We start from the raw sequence: 20,639 nt of genomic DNA on the forward strand, positions 1-20,639 counted from the left end.
TCAGTAAGTTCAGAAGTAAGCAGACTCTTTAGGAGAAAGCAACCAATGACTTCATATAAGCATTTAACTTTTAATATACAGACGAATTTTGACTTTTTTTTTTTAATTTAATAGTCTCCATTAGTGATTTAACATAGCCTAAGCCAGTATTTCTGCTGATATTCTTGTTGATGACAAGTGGTGATGGGCAAATTGCTACTGGTTCATGTATCTCTGGGGAACTCAAGTGTCCCTTGTTTAGTGACAATCAACCTACTGCACAAAACAGAAGCAACACAGCGACAGTGGAAATGAGAAAACTGGGATCTTACTCATTGGCTTTGAAAAAAAATTTAGATAAAAAACACACAAAAATCCAATTACCATTTAAAAATAAATTTAAGGGAACTAAAAAATGGTTTTATAAGGCAAAAAGTAGCATTATGACGGAGCAGAAGATTTTTAACCAAGATCATGCTTTTTAGAAGAAAAAAAAATGAAACTTCCCATAGGTTTGGACACTGTCCATTAAAATACTGTATTTTTTAGAAGACTCCTCCAACATTTTTTTTTTAAACTAAATGCTCACATCCATCATTGTTCTTCAATACAGCCTCCCATTTAACTATAATTATATTTAATCTCATTCCCTTTGCCAAGGGATCCAGCTTGATTTCTGAGGCATTCCCATGTTTTATTCCAACATTTACAACTCCAGTGCACGCCTTGTTAGCAAAGGAAGTACTCTTTTTTTTTTTCCCTTCAGAGTAAGAATTAAAAATAGCTGCATCTTGTGCAATGGAACAATAAAACTGATTTTTCTGGTGTGAACCAAGGTGAGAAAGACTACCAATTGCTAATAATAATACCTTTGTACTAATTATAGGTCTTACGATTCATCATGATAGATACCCATATCTGGCCTCAATACCTTTCAGACCTTCTGTGGTCTTTAAGCTATTTTAGCTTGATTTTAACTGTATTTTTTGGGAAAAAAGTGATTTTAGGAACTCCTGTACAGCGGTTACTCCTGCAACTCTCTTGTTTAATCCCTATTAGCAGTTTTGAGTCTTTGCTTCAGTTCTGCCTGGCCTCACACAATTGGGTCAGCATAAGCAAAGATTCAATCACAGGAAGAGTGATAAGGTTTAAGTACTTAAACAGCTGCAGGGGGAGCCACAAACGGTACCTAACAAGCAAGGAAAGGACACAAACTTTATCCGAGGATGGTTAGAGAGCACTGGTTGGGCCCTACAATGAGTCAACCAAGAAAAGAAAAAAGGGTTGGATGCAAGAAAGAACAAAGCTACACAACAGATTGCTCGTTCCTTACTAGAACATCCCTGTGAAGTGGACACTACATGGAAAAAGCTACAACTCAATGCTTGGCCAGCTAAGGGAATTAAAATTATCTTATATTTGTCTGTCCACTACCCATGCGCAAGATTCTGTTTTAAAAAGAAGGAAAAAAACAAACACAGATGTTATCAGTTGCGTGTGCGACATGGAACAACACTCCACTACTTAGTCCCAGTTGACATTTCGGTTTTTAAATATCAGTTCTTCGTATTTAATAGCGAAGCTAGCTGATCAGTAAAATTCAACACCTAAAAAAGCTACATGCTCTGTAGATGTTTGAACATGTAAGAAAACTTTTCCACAAAAAAAAAAATTAAGTTACTATCAGTTGTTTACCAGTTGCTTATAAACACAACGAATTGGCTTGTAGCTTTCAGGTAACTGGGCTCGTCTTCACTCTACATGACCAGCCTTAAAGACCGACTCTTGACCTTGCCACAGAATCACAGAGGTTGGAGGGGACGTCTGGAGGTCAGCTGCCCAACCTCACCGCTCAAGCAGGTTCACCTTGAATAGGTTGCCCACGATTGTGTCTAGTTGAGTTTTGAGTATCACCAAGGATGGAGACTTCACAACCTCTCTGGACAGCCCATGCCAATGTTTTGACCACCCATAGTAAAAAGGTACTTTCCAGTGTTTCAGTGGAAATTCCTACACTTTGGTTTGTTTCCATTGCTTCTTGTCCTATCACAAGGGACCAATGAGAAGAGTCTGGCTCCATCTCCATCACAACCTGCCAATTAGGTATTTATACCCCTTCCTAAGATCTCCTTAAGCTTTCTCTTCAAGGCTAGTAAATCCCAGCCCTCTTGGCTTGTCTTTGTATGATAGACACTTCAAGCTTTTCACCATCTTCCAGGTCCTTTGCTGGACTCACTCCACTATGTCCATGCATTTCTTGTTCTGATGAGCCCAGAGCTGGACCCAGCACTGCAGGTGGGGTCTCAGCTGTGCTGACTAGAGGGAAAGGAACAGCCTCAGCCTAACAACAACGCACTAGATGCCACTTCTTTTCTAGATCCAACAGAACAAGATGCCACTTCTTTTTTCGTACACTGGGGACTCATGTCTGATATGTTGAACATCAGGACGCCCAGCTCATTAAGCCCCTGTTGTGTAATTGTGCATGGAGACATTCCTTCCCATGGGCAGGACTTCTGCACTTCTCTTTGGGGAATCTCTGTGAACAGAGCCCAGCAGCTGCCCCATGTCAGAGCAGAGCCAGCTCCAGCTGGCTCCACAGGTACCCACCACTGGCCAGAGCCAAGCCAGGGAACGATGCTGGGTAGGCCTCTGGGAAAGGAGACTGAAGGAAGGGGGAAAAAAAAAAAAAGGCTGTGTGACAACTCCATCCTGGTGGAGCAGGTGGATGTGGCCTGGAGGAGGCTGCAGCCCATGGAGAGCCCCCGCAGGAGCAGGGGGTCTGGGGGGAGCTGCTGCCCACCCATGGGGGACCCGTGCTGGAGCAGTTTGGCCCTGACAGATGAATGGACCCCGTGGTACGGAGCCATGTGGGAGCAGTTCTTGAAGAGCTGCTGCCTGTGGGCAGCCCCCGCAGGCTCAGTTCGGGAAGGACGGCATCCTGTGGGAGGGACCGAGAGTGACCATGAAGGAGCAGCGGAGATGAAGCATCAGGGACTGACCGCAGCCCTCATTCCCCTGCACCGCTCTGGGCAAGGAGGTGGAAGAGGGTGGATTTAGTTTGTTTTTAGTTTCTCACTGCTCTAGCCTGCTAGTGATAGACAATAACCTATATTAATCTCCCTATGCTGAATCTGTTTTTGTCTGTGATGGTAATTGTTGAGTCATCTCCCTGTCCTCATCTCAACCCTTGAGCCCTTCTCATCGTATTTTCTCCCCCTTTTCCTTTGAGGAGGGGGAGTGAGACAGCAGTTGTGGTGGAGCTCGGCTGCCCAGCAGAGAGAAACCCCCACATCTTGTTCATCCATTTCTCCAGCCTCATAAGGGCCCTCTGAATGGCAGCACAGTCCCTTTGATGTATCAACCACCACCCCTCAGGCTGCATTGTCTGCAAACTTGGTGTTCCATCATCCAAGTCGCTACTGAAGATGTTAAACAGTGCAGGTCCTAGTATTAGCCCCCAGTGTGCACCATCATCAAACAGCCCATTTGCCAGTCAATCCTTTGAGCCAAGCATTTCTGCTCATACCAAATGCCAGAACAGCTGGGGTTTGCAGGGCCCTCTGGAGGCCACCTGCTCCAACCCCCTAACTTAAGCAGGGCCACCCAGAGCAGGCTGCCCAGGACCACATCCAGGTGGCTTTTGAAGGTCTCCAGGGAGGGAGACTCCACAAACTCTGGGCAACTCTGTTCAGCCACCAACACAGTGAAGAAGTGCTTCCAGATGTTCAGAGGGAACCTCCTGTGTTCCAATTTGTGCCCGTTACCTCTTATCCTGGCACTAGGCATCACTGCAAAGAGCCTGGCTTCATCCTCCTTGCACCCACCCTTCAGGTATTTATACACAGTGATGAGATCCCCTGAGCCTCCCCTTCTCCAGGCTGAACAGCCCCAGGTCTCTGATCCTGACCCCATTCAGCAGACAGCCCTACTCCTCCTCCTGATGATGTAGAAGCCCTTTGTGTGTTCCTTCACACCCTTCACCAGATTCAATACCAGAAGAGCTTGTACTTTTATTACTGCAGAGTCGCAGAATGCTACAAGTCCTCTCCAACCTCAGGAAGTCACCAGGTCCAGCCTCCCCTTTGAAGGCAAGGTTACCTACAAGTTACTATGGCCCTTTACTAGACTAAAAAAAAAAAAAAAAAAAGTGTGTGGGGGGAGTTGCAGATGAGGGGAGTGAGAAACATGGGATTCTTTACCCATCAAGGCAAACACTTAAATACATTTATTTATTTTTAAAAGTCACTTAGAAACATAAACTGAAAAACAGAGACTTGGGCTCTTTAGACAACTTAGTAAAATGGAACTTTATTTTTAAAATCTCACTTCTACTGTTATGATTCACTGCTACTAACAGCATTAATCTGAAAACCACATCTCAGAGTCAAGATCACCTTAATTTTTTGCTTTCCCTCAGAACAATTTAAAATTTAACATACATAAAGCTGCTGAATGTAAAATGGTAGGAGTTTTCAATAGAACTTGTGAAAGATTGTATCAGGCTTTCTCCCACTCAAAAGGCACGTGGCAGGCACCAACCTGAATGCCTTCAAAGTTTTAGAAAGTCTCTAGCTCACTCTGTACCCAAAATAGAACAAGCAGCTCATAGAAATACAGCAATCTGTAAAGATAAATTCTGGTTTCTGAAAGACAGTGCAGTATTAGCTATGCTGACCTTTTTTTTTTCCCCCCTTGGCTTTTTTTATTTTACTTTATTTTTTTTTATCCAAGTGACCAGCTTCATCACCTTATTTACATGGTCTTATCCTTGAATGTGAAATATGCCTTTAAAGATGGGGGAGAGCAACGTGCTTTACCTTACATAAAAAAGCACATACAGAAGTCTTTATGGTTTATTTTTCATTTTCTTCCCTTCTGGAGTTGTGTTTAATTAAAAGTTCTATTCTGAAGAACAGAAACCAACTTTGTTCCCCTTCCATTCACACAAAAATGAAACCAGGTTCAAAGCAAATCTTGAAGGACACTTGAGAAACGCATTTTATTCACAACTCTTAGCCATAACGGAACGAGTTGCATAGCTTGAGAGCCTAGGCACACCTCTAGTGAATACCGAGGCATTTGCAGTTGTTTAAAACAACAAGACTGCCAGACTCCTCCTGTCACTGTCTAAGCGAATAACATTAAACTCCTCACGCACTCAGGTTTTCTTCCTCCCTCCTCCACCCCTTCTGTCAAGACGTCCAGGATCAGAAAAGCAGCTTGAACTGACATCTACCTTCCCACCATTTCTCTGTTTGACTTCCAAACTCTAAGCAGTACTCCACGTCTTCCGGCTTATAGGCAATTTTCATCACCCATCTAAAGTGAGATAAAGCTAGCAACTGACTGAGCCAGAACTTGTCTCAGGACACGGTAAAGGCAAACTGATTTCTCACTGGAGCATATCCGAGTGTATGCAAGGTCTACATACACCCAAAACTTTACATATAAAATTTACTTGCTCAGTGAAAGTAGGTGCCAAACCCTTACCAATTTAGAGAAATGGGGGGCGAGATGCTTGCAAAGGTAGCATGCAACAAATGAAAGCTATGCAATCCCAAGCATTTCCAAACTCTTCCCTAACTTCAGTATAATCCCACTTACACCCAGCATATTACTTGTTACATATCTCAGTCAAAATATTAGGACCTTAGGACTTCTATAACATTTGGTTTTGCATAAAAAGAAGGTATTTATTTTAGTATAATTCACTTTGTACTTGAATAAACACACATAACAACATTAGTTTACACAGAATTTAAATGTATTGCGTCGCTAATATTCAAAACCTAAAGCTGGTCTTTCGGGTTAGTTTATTTTGGTTTTGTTTGTTTGTTTTTACTGTAACAGGAGTATATTATGCAAAGTACTCTTAAGTTAGCTTTTAGGCCTAAAGTATTTACTAAATTTCTAAAAACAAACATCTACACCACTAGCAGAACATCGTGTTCTGTTTACAGCCGAAACAGCAGGATCATCTAATATAGAAACTGTGAGAAAAATAGAAAATCTCTCAGAACGTTTCTTGAAGCACACTATTCAGCAAGACAATGAAATAGTATTTCTCGAAGACAGATATATGTTCATCAATCAAGAAAAACATTCTTCATTATCAGGGAACGAGCAGCCAGTCTCATTCAGCTCTTCACACATGGATGACCAGCTTCCCCAAGAGCTTTGAACTCACAGCTTTAAGCTTTGGTTCTGTGCTTTTTCAGCAGTTCCTGAAAATTACTGAAAGAGTTCTATTTCTGTTTCTGCAGGGATCTTTAACAATACAAAAGAACATATGACATAGCTCTTTGTGTTCTTAATTAACTATCTTAGTGCTTATGTTGCACAAACAATATCAACTGGAAAAACATTATTTATTACTCAAGTTTGTTTCTCTTTATCATATTCTACAGATACTTTATAGTTTTCTGCTGCAGCACGTATTTGTACAGATGTATTTTAACTGTGTAAAGAAGTCACAAGGCAGCTGGCACAACGTGCACGAAATTTTTAAACTAAAGAATATCCTTTCAGCATTGTAATTACATCCATCCATCAAACTAGGAAACGTGCAAATATGCTTAGAAAAATGTAAACGAAGGAAAAAGCTTGCACAACATAGAAATACTTCTTCCCATTCCTCAACCATTAGCGGGCTCTCCATATGAAATACATACAGCCCTGAGAACATGAGTTTCCAAATGTTTTGTTGCACAAATACGTAAAATATAGCTCTCCTAGTGGAAAAGGGGCTAGCTATGTAAGAAAATGCAATCTAGTATCTAATGTTATTTATGAAAGTGTCATTCCAGTTCCCAATTTCATTCGAAGGATCAGACTAGAACAGGATAAACCAAACACAAATGCTTTAACACACAGGTCTGAACCAGACATCCAAAAAATCCAAATACACTTCACAGTTGAAAACATGCAGTTACCAGCACTTATCTCAACGTTCGGAAAAGGAAATTATTGGTCATGAAAAACATGGTATGTTGAAATAACTATAATTTTGCAAATATTCAGAGCTCTGCAAAAGGTTCAGTAAAAATAACATTTACTTAGAAAGCCCTACTTGTTCTTCCTATAAACAGCCTGAAAGTTATTTCTCCTAACAGTTAACTTCTCTACCGTGGCAACTAGAAGTTTCTTTGCTATCTAGCTGACAGAGACTTCACGCACTGGTCTTTTCCCCTTAAAAAAATATGTACCGTGGATTAAGCCAAAGTACAAAGCAGAACAGTCTGCGTCTTCTGCTGCTCTGATTTCAAATGTGTTTTAAAACACATTGCCAAGCATTGAGAAAGTTAAGACAACCACTACTAAGGAAATCTAAGCTATTAGACAGCTCTGTCCTCCAGACACCTTGCAGATAGAGCTGCTCATCCAGCCCAAGATTGTCTAAGTTTACAATGTTCACAACAGCACACAGCCACTCAGAAAGGGAAATACTCAGCCACAAGCACTTCTCCCTCCACATCTGGAGCACAACATTGGAACAATTCTTTAAATGAATACCAAAATAACATCTGTAAACAAAAACCTACCGAATTAAAGTAGGTACTACAAGAGGGTTTTGGTGAACCGCCCCAGAACAGTATGCACATTAGCGGAGGAAGCTCTGAAAACCCAGCAATGCCATGTCCTCTCCCTATATACCAAACACCTACAAAAGCATCATGGGAAGTATGCATCTTTCACCTTAAAATAAAACAAGCCACTAGAACACCAAATACTTTGCCATCTGACCAAGTCAAAGTTGGCAGCGCTCGACTTCAAAGCTTCTTAGCTGTAGCATGTCTCTGCTTCAGCTTAAGACAGAACTGTAATCCTTTGGGTAAAGTGTGATGGTGTGCACTTTGAGATTTGACTTGGAGACTCTTAGAACACTAGGAATAATATAGAGAGCCCAAATTGAGCAGTCTCAATTTATTTTTATTTATATATAAACATAATACATGTTTTTTAAATATCCCAATTTATGGAAACCTTACAGGCTACCAATATTGCTCAAAAGGAGCTCAGACTTCAAAAAACTGTAATGGTAAGATATCTCATTTAAAATAGCTCTGTTCTGTACAGCACTTAGCTGTATATTTGTCCATTGCTACTTAGTAGCTCACCCAATGTATCTTCAGTTCTCTCTTTTTTACCATGGCCTTCACAGCAGCCCATCTTTTATCAGTGATGCATTGCATCATAGAAGCACAAAACTGAAGACTGCTTAAGCAATGAACTGTTTGATTTGATCCAGAAACCCGCTGCTGCACCATTACTTACTCCTCAAGGCATCTCAACTTGTCCTCTCACCTCCAGTAGTTTCCCAGGTTCTTAAACCTCCCATGTGTTAAAAAGAGCCACTATGCCCAATAAGTAATTATGGATTACATATTTATGTCCTTGCTTTGTGATTTAAAAAAATAAATAAATTAAAAATGTCAGTATATCATTGCTGTTGCTCATGAAATGCAGAGAAAGCTTCTGGGAATTTTTTTCCCTCCTCTTACAGCCACATGGTGTTTATACTTTACAGTGACTAAACAGGTGCTTAAATAGCTTTCAGGAAAGGAGGTGTAAATTAGCTTATTTGAGGCCTACCTTTGACTAACCACTGTCCTGTTTCTTTTAGAAGCAGTTAGATGCTTGATGTACTCTGAAGACTTGTAAGAATTTTTGAATATGCTTTTCTGAATATTCATGCACATATGTACGGATGAAAAATCAGGCCCCTGACTGAACTATGGAGAAATACTAGTATTAATATACATCATATTTTCAGATTTTCTTCCTACAAATAGTTTTAACAGAGAATAGATTACAGATCAAAATAACACCTTAAAAAGATACTAAGTATATCTTCGTTCACTCATCTTAAGAAGTAAAAAGAATGGCATCCTGTGCTAGTTGTTCGCTAGATCTCATCAAACTTTACTTATATGGGAGACAAGAACAGGGGTGCAAACTAATGGTAAACAAGTCATCAATCACTGAAAACTACAACATGCCCTTGTAAAGGTGCAAAGACCTGCCTCTGAAAGGGGCCAACTCTAAGCGCCCACAATGGAGACAAAATGATCAGGGGCTGAGTGAATGTGAATGAGCTGATTAAAAACTGGGTATCTACCCTCCTTCCAACCTCATCCAACACTGCATTTGCACCTGCAACTACTGCCTTGGTATAATCCTTGCTGGTAATCTGGCCTTAACCTCCCCCTAGACATCAGCAGAAAAAAGATGAAAAGACAAGTGATTTTGCACAGTTTTCCCATTCACAACAAAAGGAAAAGGATGCTCTTTAAACAATCTCCTAAAACGCCACATCTTCATTCTCTTAGCAATTGAGAACAAGAAAATGCAACTTCTTGTTAAAAGGTTGAAAGCTAACAGAACATATTTTAGTGACAAAGGTATGAGAGCTTAAAAATACCAACTAGATACATATTATATATATTAATTATATGTGTATATATAGGGTATACACACACTAGCCTCCTCCAGTTTCTCAGCAGGACAGATAGCACGTGCTTGGTAATGTAACACAGCAAACTAAAGCAGAGCTACAAAATTACTGCATAGACCAAAGAGCAGAGAGTATCACTTCTACAGGACACTTAAATTTTTCCAAAGAAAACCATCACCAGTCTGTGAGACTTATTCTGTCCAACAATGGGTGCAGACGATGTCATTCTGGTTTTAAGTTGGTCCAGCATATGAATTATTCATCTACTGACAGCATTATTACATCTTTAATAAATTCGTTTTATTTGTATATATTCACTGCTAAAATTAAATTTATTCAGTTGCATGCTTCAAAGACAAAAATAACTAATTTAAGAGCAGAACTGGTGCATGAATTTACAGTATCTGTTTTTTTTTTTCCACATACAAAGTCGAAAATATGGCCAGTTATGACATCTTAGTAAAAAGTAATATTCAATGCAAGACATGACACAAACAGCCAAACAAACAGAACTACTATCTAGCTCTCATCATTACTATAATCAATTACCCTGGGAGCCAGGTAGTACAAGGGCAATGCTGTACTAAAATTGACTTACCTATGCTAGGTGGACTGCCATAGTTTACAGGTGACTCTGGAGGCCTCCCACAGTGTAATGCAGCAAGAGCAGATCCCTTCCATACAACGTGCTTGCAACCTGTTTTAAAAGAATTACACAACAGATGTTTTTCCTCACACAAAAATGCAGAAGAGGCATGAAATACAAAGAACTCTCAAAACTCTCGCACAGTTTTCATACTTTTGTTTGTACGAAGCAAAGACTGTCTGCCAGCTCCTAATAGCGTCTGCACTCCAGGGACACTTTGGGGAATTTCTTGCTCTAGAAGTGGTCCTAGTCGATGACATATTTGAAGCAAGTGATCAGGTGCCAAATGTCTGTAATATTTCACCTATTATGAAAGAGTAAACAAAACATTTGATAAGAAAGAACGTAATATTTTTGACAAATTACCACACTTTTTTGCTCAGATCATTACACGAATCCTGAAGAAAATTAGAGTATATGAAAGATAAAAACATAATGACCTTTAAGTACAATAACTCATTCCAGCTGGTCCCAATTAATTTCTTCTATTCAGAGCACGCTACTTGTACAGAGAACCGTTGGTATCTACTACTGAGACTTTAAAGCACAGTTGGTCAAAGACTAATAAGCTGCTCTGTAACAGTGAAAAATGTAAAGAACATTCAATATTACATTTAATTATCTGTCTGGTCGATTTCAATTACTGTAACAGAAGAATGAGACAAGGATTCTAAGGACAGCAATATTTACAGAATTGTTGGAAGATTCAAATATATTAAGTAAGTAACATAGCTTTGTGAAAGACAGACACCTGACACAGAGGCATTCTGCCACAACTTGTATAAGTTTACAAGACCTCGTTGAAGCTCCACAACTGGATTTTTTAAAACATCTAAAGCACATAAAACAAAATGTTGACTTAAGTAACACAACTTTAAAACTGGTATACATGTATACCAGTTTTGTACTAAAATACTATTTTGTATAAGACTATGAATATGGCCTTTCTCTTACTGCTCAGTTTTCAGCTACAGGGTACCAAAGCACGCTCCTATTATCCACAACAGACCTCACCACATGATTATACCAATGCCAAACCACTATTAACAGCAGCCCAGACAAAACCAGTTCATTCTTTTGAACTACCATTATTATAGATCAAAAGATCATCTTGTGTAACATCATCTTATATGTCTTTACATAAAAGCTTTGAAATATATACAACAGTAAAATCCCATTAACACAAAGCTTTCTGTTAACAAAAGGTATTTTTAAAATGCATGTTATTGTCAGTTTAAAACATAGCAAAGAATATTTAAAACAAGACAACTAAGATAGAGAATAGAAATTCAATCTTCTTCTGTCCTAGTACAGCAGTTGGCATGTAGTAGTTTAAGTCCTCATCCAGCCTAAAATGTGTCTTCACAGGTTTACATTTACATTGCAGAAAACAAACAAGAAAACCACAACAGTATTGCAGCAAAAGCTTGTGATGGTTTGCTGCTCTGCAACTACAAAAGGCCGTGACTGACATTTTAGGCAGACCGATGCTTCTGTACTACAGCCAATTAATAGGAATACACCTCATTCTTCATCAGACGTGCTCCTCTCTTGCTGACACACTGTAATCGCTTCATGTGTCCCAACAATCTGCTAACATAAAGGCTGCTGGTATCTGAAACAGGCTCTGGAAAAGCCCTGCTTACACAGGTAATTCCCACCACCCCAGCCTTCCAGTGAAGGAGGAGAAGTTTCCTCTTCTGGTACTCTTTTATGAATCACATTTCATCTGTAGAAGGCCTTGCAAGCTGCTGAATTTGACTACCCCAAAGTTAAATGACTTGCAAAATTCACACAAGTTTAAAAAAAAAAAAGGGCTTATTTTTTTTAAAAATATTAGAAATTATTTAAAGAATACTGAAAAGCTGCAGTTGATTATACAGATTAGTTCATTTGGGTAAATTTAATGACATCAGAGAGGCACTCTTAAATGAGAAAAAAAATAATCTCACTGAACTGAGAACCTGCGATTCTGATTCATTTTTCTTATCAGTAACATGGAAATGAAACTCGCTTGTCTTTAGAGAAGGAGGAATCACAGTCAAAACACACGCTTGAGTGCCCTAAAATATTAGAATAACTGCAAGTAGTGACAAAGCTATGTACGGTTCCCACTATCAACATCCCAGATCTATTTCCTTGGCTTTTATTCTCCTTTGCTCCTATGAAAAGGAGCACAAAAACTTAACGAATACAGCCCTTTGTGCTGATCTATCTGCATCCAGACTTCACATCTCTGGAATGTGAACTTACCTCCCAACGACTAACAACTAGGTTTTGTTGTTGCTGTTGTTCGAATAGCAGCACTAAGCTACCTATGCAATGAGGTTGTCATTTTATCCTGCTCAACACATTTTTTTAAAAACATCCTCACAAGTGCACAAAATCTAAAGCAAATGAAGCAAATCAGCGTTGACACATTCCCAAACTACAGCTAGCTTGCATTTGAGTCATCCATCTCATGATTTGTCAGAAGCCATGTGTTCATTTTTTTGTGGTTTAGCAGAAACAAGGTAGGCTCAGTTCTTCCTGCAGTTTTTGAAGCAAATGATTTGAAAAAGAGGGATCTATTCATATTATTCTTAACGTTTTTAGTAGGTACGATCATCTTAAAACATACCTTTCACCCACGCTACAGTCTCTTCTTGTCCCTTTGTGAGAACGCAGCCATTCGTGCCACGTTACGCAGCAGTACCGTGATACTTCAGAACAGCATTTTTCCGAGTAATCATTGTTTGCTACCAAGCCCAGCTCATTAACAAACTGATTCAACAATACTAAGCGAGCTGTATGCTAAACAAAAATAAAATTGAATGAGTGACACAGGCCATTTAAACGGTTGGCAGTTCAAGGAAGTTTATAAAACAAATTCCAGGAACCATATATAAGAAAGTACCATTGATGGTGTAAGACAAAAGCACATAGAGGAAATTTTTAAAAAGTAAAATAAGGCTCATTTCACTGTACAAATCTGCTAAGGTAAAAACCTCTTCTTTCATTTTTAGTTTTATTTAGACCTGCTCCTTTCCTTTTTCTCCTTCCATAAAAAAAAAGTAAATGAGGGAACTTAAATTATTTGTTAAAAACACACTATTAGGTAAGTTTTCTCTGGGTACTTTCTTCTCCTTGAGGAAACAAAAATCTCAACACTATTCATTTCTGTATGTGAGTACTAGCATTACAGTAGAAGTCACAAATGAAAAAAAATATTTAAACAAATTCATCTTAGTTCTACAAATTCCTCCCTTTTTGACAAACCATAAAAAAGCTAAAACCAACATAAAATATACCTACTGCCCTCTTAAAAATTAAGTACTTTCAAGTCAGATTTAAGTGACAAAAAAAGAAATAAAATTACTCTTTAAAAGGATACTTTACAAGCTTTGTCAAAAATAGAGAAGCTCGTGACAAGCCAATAGAATGATGGAAATTTGTTTTGATCCCAGGAGGAGAAAGTAGAAGGAAAAAAAAAACATGACAGATGTACAAGTATTTAAAATTCATACAGCTCTAAATGAAAAGCAGACTGGACTCTACAAACACTAATTTTAAAATTTTATGCCAAAATTGTGATGTCAAACAGTAAATAAACACAGATTTTTTTTCCTGCTAGCCCCACCTAGATGAAATTCTAGCTGGTTTCTGTCCTCCTCCCATTAGGCTGTCTGCAACATCTAACTCTGTCCTGCTCCTCCACCAGAAATGCAGAAGACAGGCTTTTGTAAGGAAAAGGACGAGCTAACTCACTTCTAGTTCAAAACACAAAGAAAACAAGAGAGTAATATTTCTTAAACGTTACTATAATAAGAATCAGAACCGTTAGAAAGCGCAAATTTTTCAGACGTTAAGCATGAATAATATTTTCTAGACAATAAGAAGCTGCATTACCCTCAAGTTCACCCTTCATCTCCTACCCCCAACTTTACTTATCCCAGATGAACTGCATGAGAATACACTAAACGCTGCTACACAGCTATTTGGACTAACATTCAAAACATTATTACCTTTGAAATAGACATAAGTGCTTATATGTTCCTTCTGCATGACTCTGCAGAATAATTCAGCGTCAGAATCACAATGAATGAATCAACAGAACCATAATTTAACCTAGACTCTTTAGTTAAATTTGTAATGCATAATTCAGTTACACACAGACTCTTTTAGACACCAAGTAAAATATAACCCTCTTCTGGAGCCTCCTCCAAGCACTATGCATACTGAAACGTTTTCCAAAGTGTTGCTGGTTTTTCCCCCATGCTAACAGTTCACATGCTTTACTGCAAGTCTAACGGCACACATCTTTCTGAAGAGCACACTTCCACGCAAGAACATTTAACAGGATCTAAGTCAGTCAGCTACTTTTATTTCAAGAGATCAAAGCTCAACCTTACTAAAACCAGCAGCCAAGCCAGCTTTAACTACTGTGCTGTACAATTTATTACCCAAAACAAGCTCCAAATTGAGTTACAGTAATTGTTGTACTATATCAGACCATCCATCAAATTGAGAACCCTGTACCGCTAGCTACTGCCTTAGTGCTTTAAAATTAGGAATTGCAATAACATGCAATTACTTTTCTCTGAATCATTTTCATGGGGGGAGGTGGAACAACAAAGGTGAGAGTTGGAGAATTAGCGATTTTCCCAGAAACATTTATTTCTGGTGTACCTTCCAACGATGCATGATCTAAAAGCATGCGGATCTTCAGCCAGTACTCCCTACAGAATGCCTTTTATTTTAACATGAAATAGACCCGTATGAAAAACCAGCTGTCCTAGGAATACATGATCTGGTTTTCAACTACTTAATACTTTTAGTGGTTAAGACCAGAGCAGATAAATCCCCACAAACCTTAGTATAAACAACCTGCTGCAAGCTTGCTACTTACCACATGGTAAGTTATGAACAACTGTAGTAGCACTTTCAGCCTCGTGGACCAAAACTTTCAACTGTATGTACTACTGTCAGCACAGATGCACCTATATGTCTGTACTAGACTCATTCCAAACCTCTGTGTTTTTTTTTCTTTTTTTTTTTTTTTGTTTTTTCTTTAAGAGAAGGTGCACTTTAGAAACTTAATAGTCCCCTTTAGTCCATCTTTCACAATCTTAGTCTCAGCCTGAAAGAACGAGTGTAAAGCAGCTCACTGACATACACTGGCTTGCTCCTGAGGTAATGAAAGGGAATTGGTTCTTTGCACAATTAATCTTTGCACAAATATAATTAATCTTTGCACAAATATAATGGTTTCAACAGAGAAGCTGTAACATCACCTGAACTACCAGCTATGGGAGTAATCTGTAGGACAGAAATGCTGGTATTGTAGAACTAAAAAGCAGCTATTTAAGTTTACATATGTCCAACAGCAATACCAATAATGAGACCAAAGACATTGCTAAGGATCCCAACCGTTTCACAGGTTTTCATACCACCACGTCTAAGTCTTTCAGGCCACCTTCCCAAATACCATACAGACTTTCCTCAAAATAATGTAAATAAAAACTAGATAAGGTAGCTTTGATTTAAGTTTCATTTTTCTTCCCAGTTCTATTGAATACCTTTTCAGCACAAGACTTCGTGAAGAAACAAGCCACTTACTACTTGGTTACTTATTAAGAAACAGAATTATTAAACAGTAACCACAACACTGCCTAGAAGACCTTACTGCGTTAGAAAGTATAAGAACAATGAAACACAGTGACATTTTACAGTGTCAACGTCCTGGTCCCCCGACACTCTCTTTGGTTACCCAAAGGTGCATGAAGTTACAAAGAACAAACGTTAGAATGGCCTAAATATAAAGCCCGTCATTTTCACTTTAAACCACATTTAGTAATTCAGGGCAGGGGAAGAGGAAGTGACAAATGTCAGCAAAATAGGAATAAACAATTTCTGAGAACAATAAAGCATGTTGCACTGTCTACTAAATCCACTGCACTATCATCCTATTCGATGGGGATTCTCTGCCTTCTCCCTCCTCAGCCATCACCAACATAAATAAAATCCTGCAGAGAAACTCACAGTTACTTGAATATTTCAGATAAGACAAAGACAGTTAACACAATAGTTCTGAGTGTATACACTGTGGTGCCTGTACGCTAGAAGACCTAAAACATCCCCGTGATAGCTTTGAATTGCTACAGTGAATCTTAACAGTCACCTTCTGCCAGCCGAAGTCCACCTTGCCCCGAAAAGGAACAGCCCCAGCAGATCCCCCAAACCCTCCCCAGGCCCTCCGACCATCTCCCTCATGACGGTGTAAGGCCCACGTGGTGCTGAGCGCACAGAGCCAGCTGAATCATCTGAAAATCATTGTTGTACTGCTCATTTTTCAGACAGTTCAGCTCCCTTATCTGACTGACTGTACACTTGGATGAGCACACAAAGGATGCAGCAGAACTGGATAGCTTTCAGCAACAGCACACAATTAGATCAGCTACACCCACAGTGAAACTGGAACATGAAAAAACAATTACCCTGGAGTCAAATGATGCACCATAGCTTGTTTGTGTGTCAGGGCCCTAATAAACATGTTTTAAAGCCTATAAGCAATTCAGAAGGCTCCCTCAACTCTGCTGAAGTGAGCTATTAACCCTCTCGAGAGCCCTCAATTTTCATCCCCCATCATGAGAAATCCTCTGCCTCTCAAGAAGAAAAGAAAAATAGCAGTTCAGTAAGTTTTCACAACTGATACAAGAAAATAAAAACATCCTGAGACCTGAAGAGTCTGGCCACCCTTGGTACTTAGGCTGTATGTAGAGTACTAGGGACACAATTCTCAGAAAGTCTTTGGCCCTAGCACACAGGTGCAGTACTGGCAACAGAAACACTAGCCTTGGCACTCTGAAATAAGAGACTTCAACCTCAGAGCAAGAATCAAGTAGTTTATGCCCCAAATAGTGACTGCAGGAAAAAATAAAATATAGAAATACTAGAGTTTAAGAAAAGACACTGAAGAATACAAAACACAGAACAATGACATTTCTGAGCTCATGCATTTTTCTGTGGCATTACAAGCCTGCACAGCATGGTGTTAGCTTATAAGAAAATGAAATGTTTGCTTTCATTGGCCAAAGAAAAAAACTTAAGTAATTTACTAGACGAAAATTGCTTTCAATTTAACATTATTTGCACAAATTAAGCCACAGAAATAAAATATATTAAGACTACATGTTTTGGTTTAATATTAGAAAGTTAACTCTAATAAGATTTCCTAAATAAATGTTTCCAAAAAGAGGACAAAACCAGGAACAATGTCTCTTGAAAAGATACGCTCCACTAGATCCACATAATTACACCCGTAATAAATGGCATGGGTTTGCAAATAATAGAACAGGAGCTTGGGGTTAAATCCCATCAGCTGTTGCACAGAGCCTTTACTCCCTTCTAGAGTAAAAGTCGCACCTCTAACATTACACTTATCAGGACTTCTGATTCTTAGCTTTTCTCAGCCCTTTCTGTAAAGTTTAGTGAAAGTTCAAGGCATTCAAGTCAGGGGAAGGGTGCCAGTGCATGACAAAACACGCCTTCTGCAGAAAGAAAAGTCAGCATCTTAAAGGTAGAAAAAAAGATACACATATCTTATTGCAATTCTATCATTAGAAGAATGAAAGAACAGAGGGCTAAATCAACACCAACTTCTAGCTTTGCAGCTAAAGATTCCTGGGTTAGAGTTAAATGAGTTTTTGTTAACGAGAACAGGACATTGTAAAAAACACTTCTTTTGTATGAAACAACCTTCACCTTGCAAATACACTTCTCTGCCAGTTTTCACAAGCCTAAAATGTCAAGTGATACAAAGTTCACACGTCTTTGACAACTGAAGCCAGAGCAAACATCCAGGAAGGAGAGAAGTATCAAAGTAACCAACTGCTTCCCCCCCCCCCCCCCCCCCCCCCCCATTTCCAGGTAGGGGCAAAGTGGAAAAGGACACATAAATGTTTACCACCAGTCTAAGAAACCTTTGTTAAGAAAAGAAGAGTAGGAAAAGAGAAGGGACCCAATTACCACCATACGGATCCAATTACCACAAACACATGGATTCGGAATCAAGTCCAAATTACGAGATGTACATCTTATGTCATTACGTACCTATTCTAAGTATCCATCTGCATTCCAACAAAGAAGGGTTTGAATGAACTTGTCATTAAAGCTTCTTAGCTTAACCTTACCCATTATACACTGAGACTGCACCCCCATCCCTTTAAAGGATAAAACACAATAAGGGAGTGACTTGTGCCAAGTTTTACCACTCAGCTTGTGACCGTTGCTTGGAATGGAAAATACGGCCTTCAATAACCACATGCATTACAATGCCTCAGCGAATTCACCTCTTGGTTTAGGAAAAAAAATACAATAAACAAATTGTTCCAACCCTAAGAAAAGACCATAACTCACATTGTAGCATTCACCAATGTATGTTCAAAACAACCTCCATGCCACCCGGTGTTTACTGGCTGCATTATGGATGGGAGCTGTTCCCTCTCTTTTTGTACGAACTCAAAAGTTCTCCACATGTCTAAATCTCACTTGTGGAGGTCAGAACTACTACAAACAGCCCAAAAGCTCAAAGGGAAACCTTGCTTTGATGAACACTACAAACAGGGCTCACTCTCCCCCTGAAATGTTATTCAGAAATTCAGAGACTTAAGTACACAATAGCGCACCTGTAACGAAAACAATAGTGGCAACAAGTTGTTAACAGGCACAATTCAGACATCTTAACTGCTGTCTTCCCAACTACCACAGTTCACAGGATAACAAAATACATGTGTATTTATGTTAGCAGAGAGCGGCTCAAACTACAGTAGGGGAATTAGTACCTTTTCTATCACAGATCCCCACCTGAGATGCAAAGCACACACTGGGAGATAAAAGATAAAAAGGAAAGAAAAGAAGAAGGGGAGGAAAAAAGAGGAAAAAAAGGCAAGAAAGGGAAGCAAACCTGGGCTGTGAACCTGGCTGCTCCGGCTATCCTTGTGCACAACAAGCAGCAAGCCCTGCAGGGCATCTCGGGAGCGAACCGGGACGCCTCACGCTGCAGCTCCCAAGCCGGGGGAGCAACGGCGAGGATGTGCGTGGGCACATAAGCGTGCAAGTCCGCGTGCAAGCGTGCAAAAGTGCGTGTGTGCGTGTGCACGGGCGGGCGGCGAGGCGCGCCCCCGCCTCCCGCCATCCCGCCGCCGCTGGCCCCGCCCACCTTGGGGCTGGCCCCGCCCACCGCGCGGAGGCCCCGCCCCCTGGGAGCGAAGCCCCGCCCCCCGCGGCCCGTCCGTGACGTCCGCAGCGCCTCCGCGGCTCGCGCAGTGCGGGCGGCGGCCCCGTGCCCCTCAGGGCTGAGGGGGCTGCGCGCGGCCGCGTGCGTGAGGGGGAACGCGAGGGGAAGGGCCCGGTTAAAATAAATAAATAGTAATAATAATAACAAACCCCCCAAGTTTTTTTTTTTTTTTTAAAGTCTTTTTTTTTTTTTTTTTTTTTTGCGGGAAATTCAATTTTTCGGTCGGGCTGCTGAGGGAGGGGGGGAGGGAGGAGAGGGGAGGAGCAGGAGCCGGAGCCGAGCCGGCGGCCGCTGCCTTACCAGGTTCTGGTAGCTGCGCGGGTGCTCCTTGCCCGTCCAGTCCGTGCGCTTGGGCAGCAGCTGCGGGGGGCGACAAGAGGGGGGGGGGGGGGGGGCAGCGCCGTGAGCACCCCCCCGCCGCCCCCCGGCACCGGGCGGGGGGCGAGGGGAGGGGAAGGAGAAGGGGAAGGGGGGGGGGGGCGTGCGGCCGCGGGCGGGGCGAGCGGCGCCGCTTACCTCTTTCTCCGCCACTTCTCGGATCAGGACCTGCGGCGACAACAAAAGGGGGACGGGGACAATAAAATCGATAAATTCGGGGAAGGAGGGGAAGGGAAGGGAGGGCCCTCTGCTGGGGCCCGGCCCGGCCTCCCCCCTCCCCGGCAGGCCCCGGCGGCGCCATCCGCCCCCTACCTGAGCCGCTTGCTGGCAGGGTCCGTCCTCCAGAAAGCGGGCGATGAGGAAGTAGAGCTCTGCGGGGAGAGCGGGGGAGAGGCGCTGAGGGCTGCGGAGCCCCCCCTCCTTTTTTTTTTTTTTTTTTTTTTCCCCTTTCCCTCTCCCTCCCTTCCTCGTTCCCTCCGCGCCCGCCGCCCCGGCACTCACCCGCTCGCAGCTCCGCCGTGTGCCTGCTGCCGCCGTCCCCGGACATGGCGAGGCGAGGACCGGAGCGGCGGGAGGAGGAGGAGGAGGAGGAGGGAGAGGGGGGTGGGCGGGGGGGAGGAGGAGGAAGGGGGGGGTCGGGCCGCGCTCCCGCGGCAGCGCCGGGGCCCAGCGGCAGGCGGCCGCCCGGCGGCTGTCACCGGCGGTTCAGCGGGACGAGGCTGGGCTCCACCATTCGAGCCCCGGGCAGGCAGCGGCAGGAGGAGGAGGAGGAGGAGGAAACAACAACTCGCGGCCGCCCGCGCCACCGCCGCCGCCAGCCAGCCAGCCAAAAGCGCGATCCCTCCGCCCGGAGAAAGAGTCCCCTCCTCCTCCTCCTCCTCCTCCTCCTCCTCCTCCCTCCG

The 20,639-nt window shown here is 41.6% G+C and overlaps 1 protein-coding gene across 4 annotated transcripts in view; it reads right to left on the bottom strand.

Annotated features, from left to right (window-relative positions):
• Window positions 1-20,639, bottom strand: part of LOC121066996 (pleckstrin homology domain interacting protein) — a 115,501-nt gene extending 94,862 nt beyond the window's left edge. For 2 of the 4 annotated variants that reach the window (XM_040550889.1, XM_040550886.1), the window contains exons 1-3: window positions 19,027-19,269; window positions 10,236-10,386; window positions 10,035-10,133 (exon numbers count right to left, since the gene is read on the bottom strand). In XM_040550889.1, the coding sequence (XP_040406823.1) occupies window positions 10,035-10,133; window positions 10,236-10,386; window positions 19,027-19,257 (481 nt within the window). In that variant the 5' untranslated portion in view covers window positions 19,258-19,269. Of the gene's footprint in view, window positions 1-10,034; window positions 10,134-10,235; window positions 10,387-19,026; window positions 19,270-19,659; window positions 19,720-19,875; window positions 19,906-20,049; window positions 20,109-20,238 lie in introns of those variants that run through there. The other 2 variants (XM_040550890.1, XM_040550887.1) reach the window with 2 other exon arrangements.

This window comes from Cygnus olor, chromosome 3 (genome assembly GCF_009769625.2).
Source record: "Cygnus olor isolate bCygOlo1 chromosome 3, bCygOlo1.pri.v2, whole genome shotgun sequence".
Taxonomy (NCBI): Eukaryota; Metazoa; Chordata; class Aves; order Anseriformes; family Anatidae; genus Cygnus; species Cygnus olor.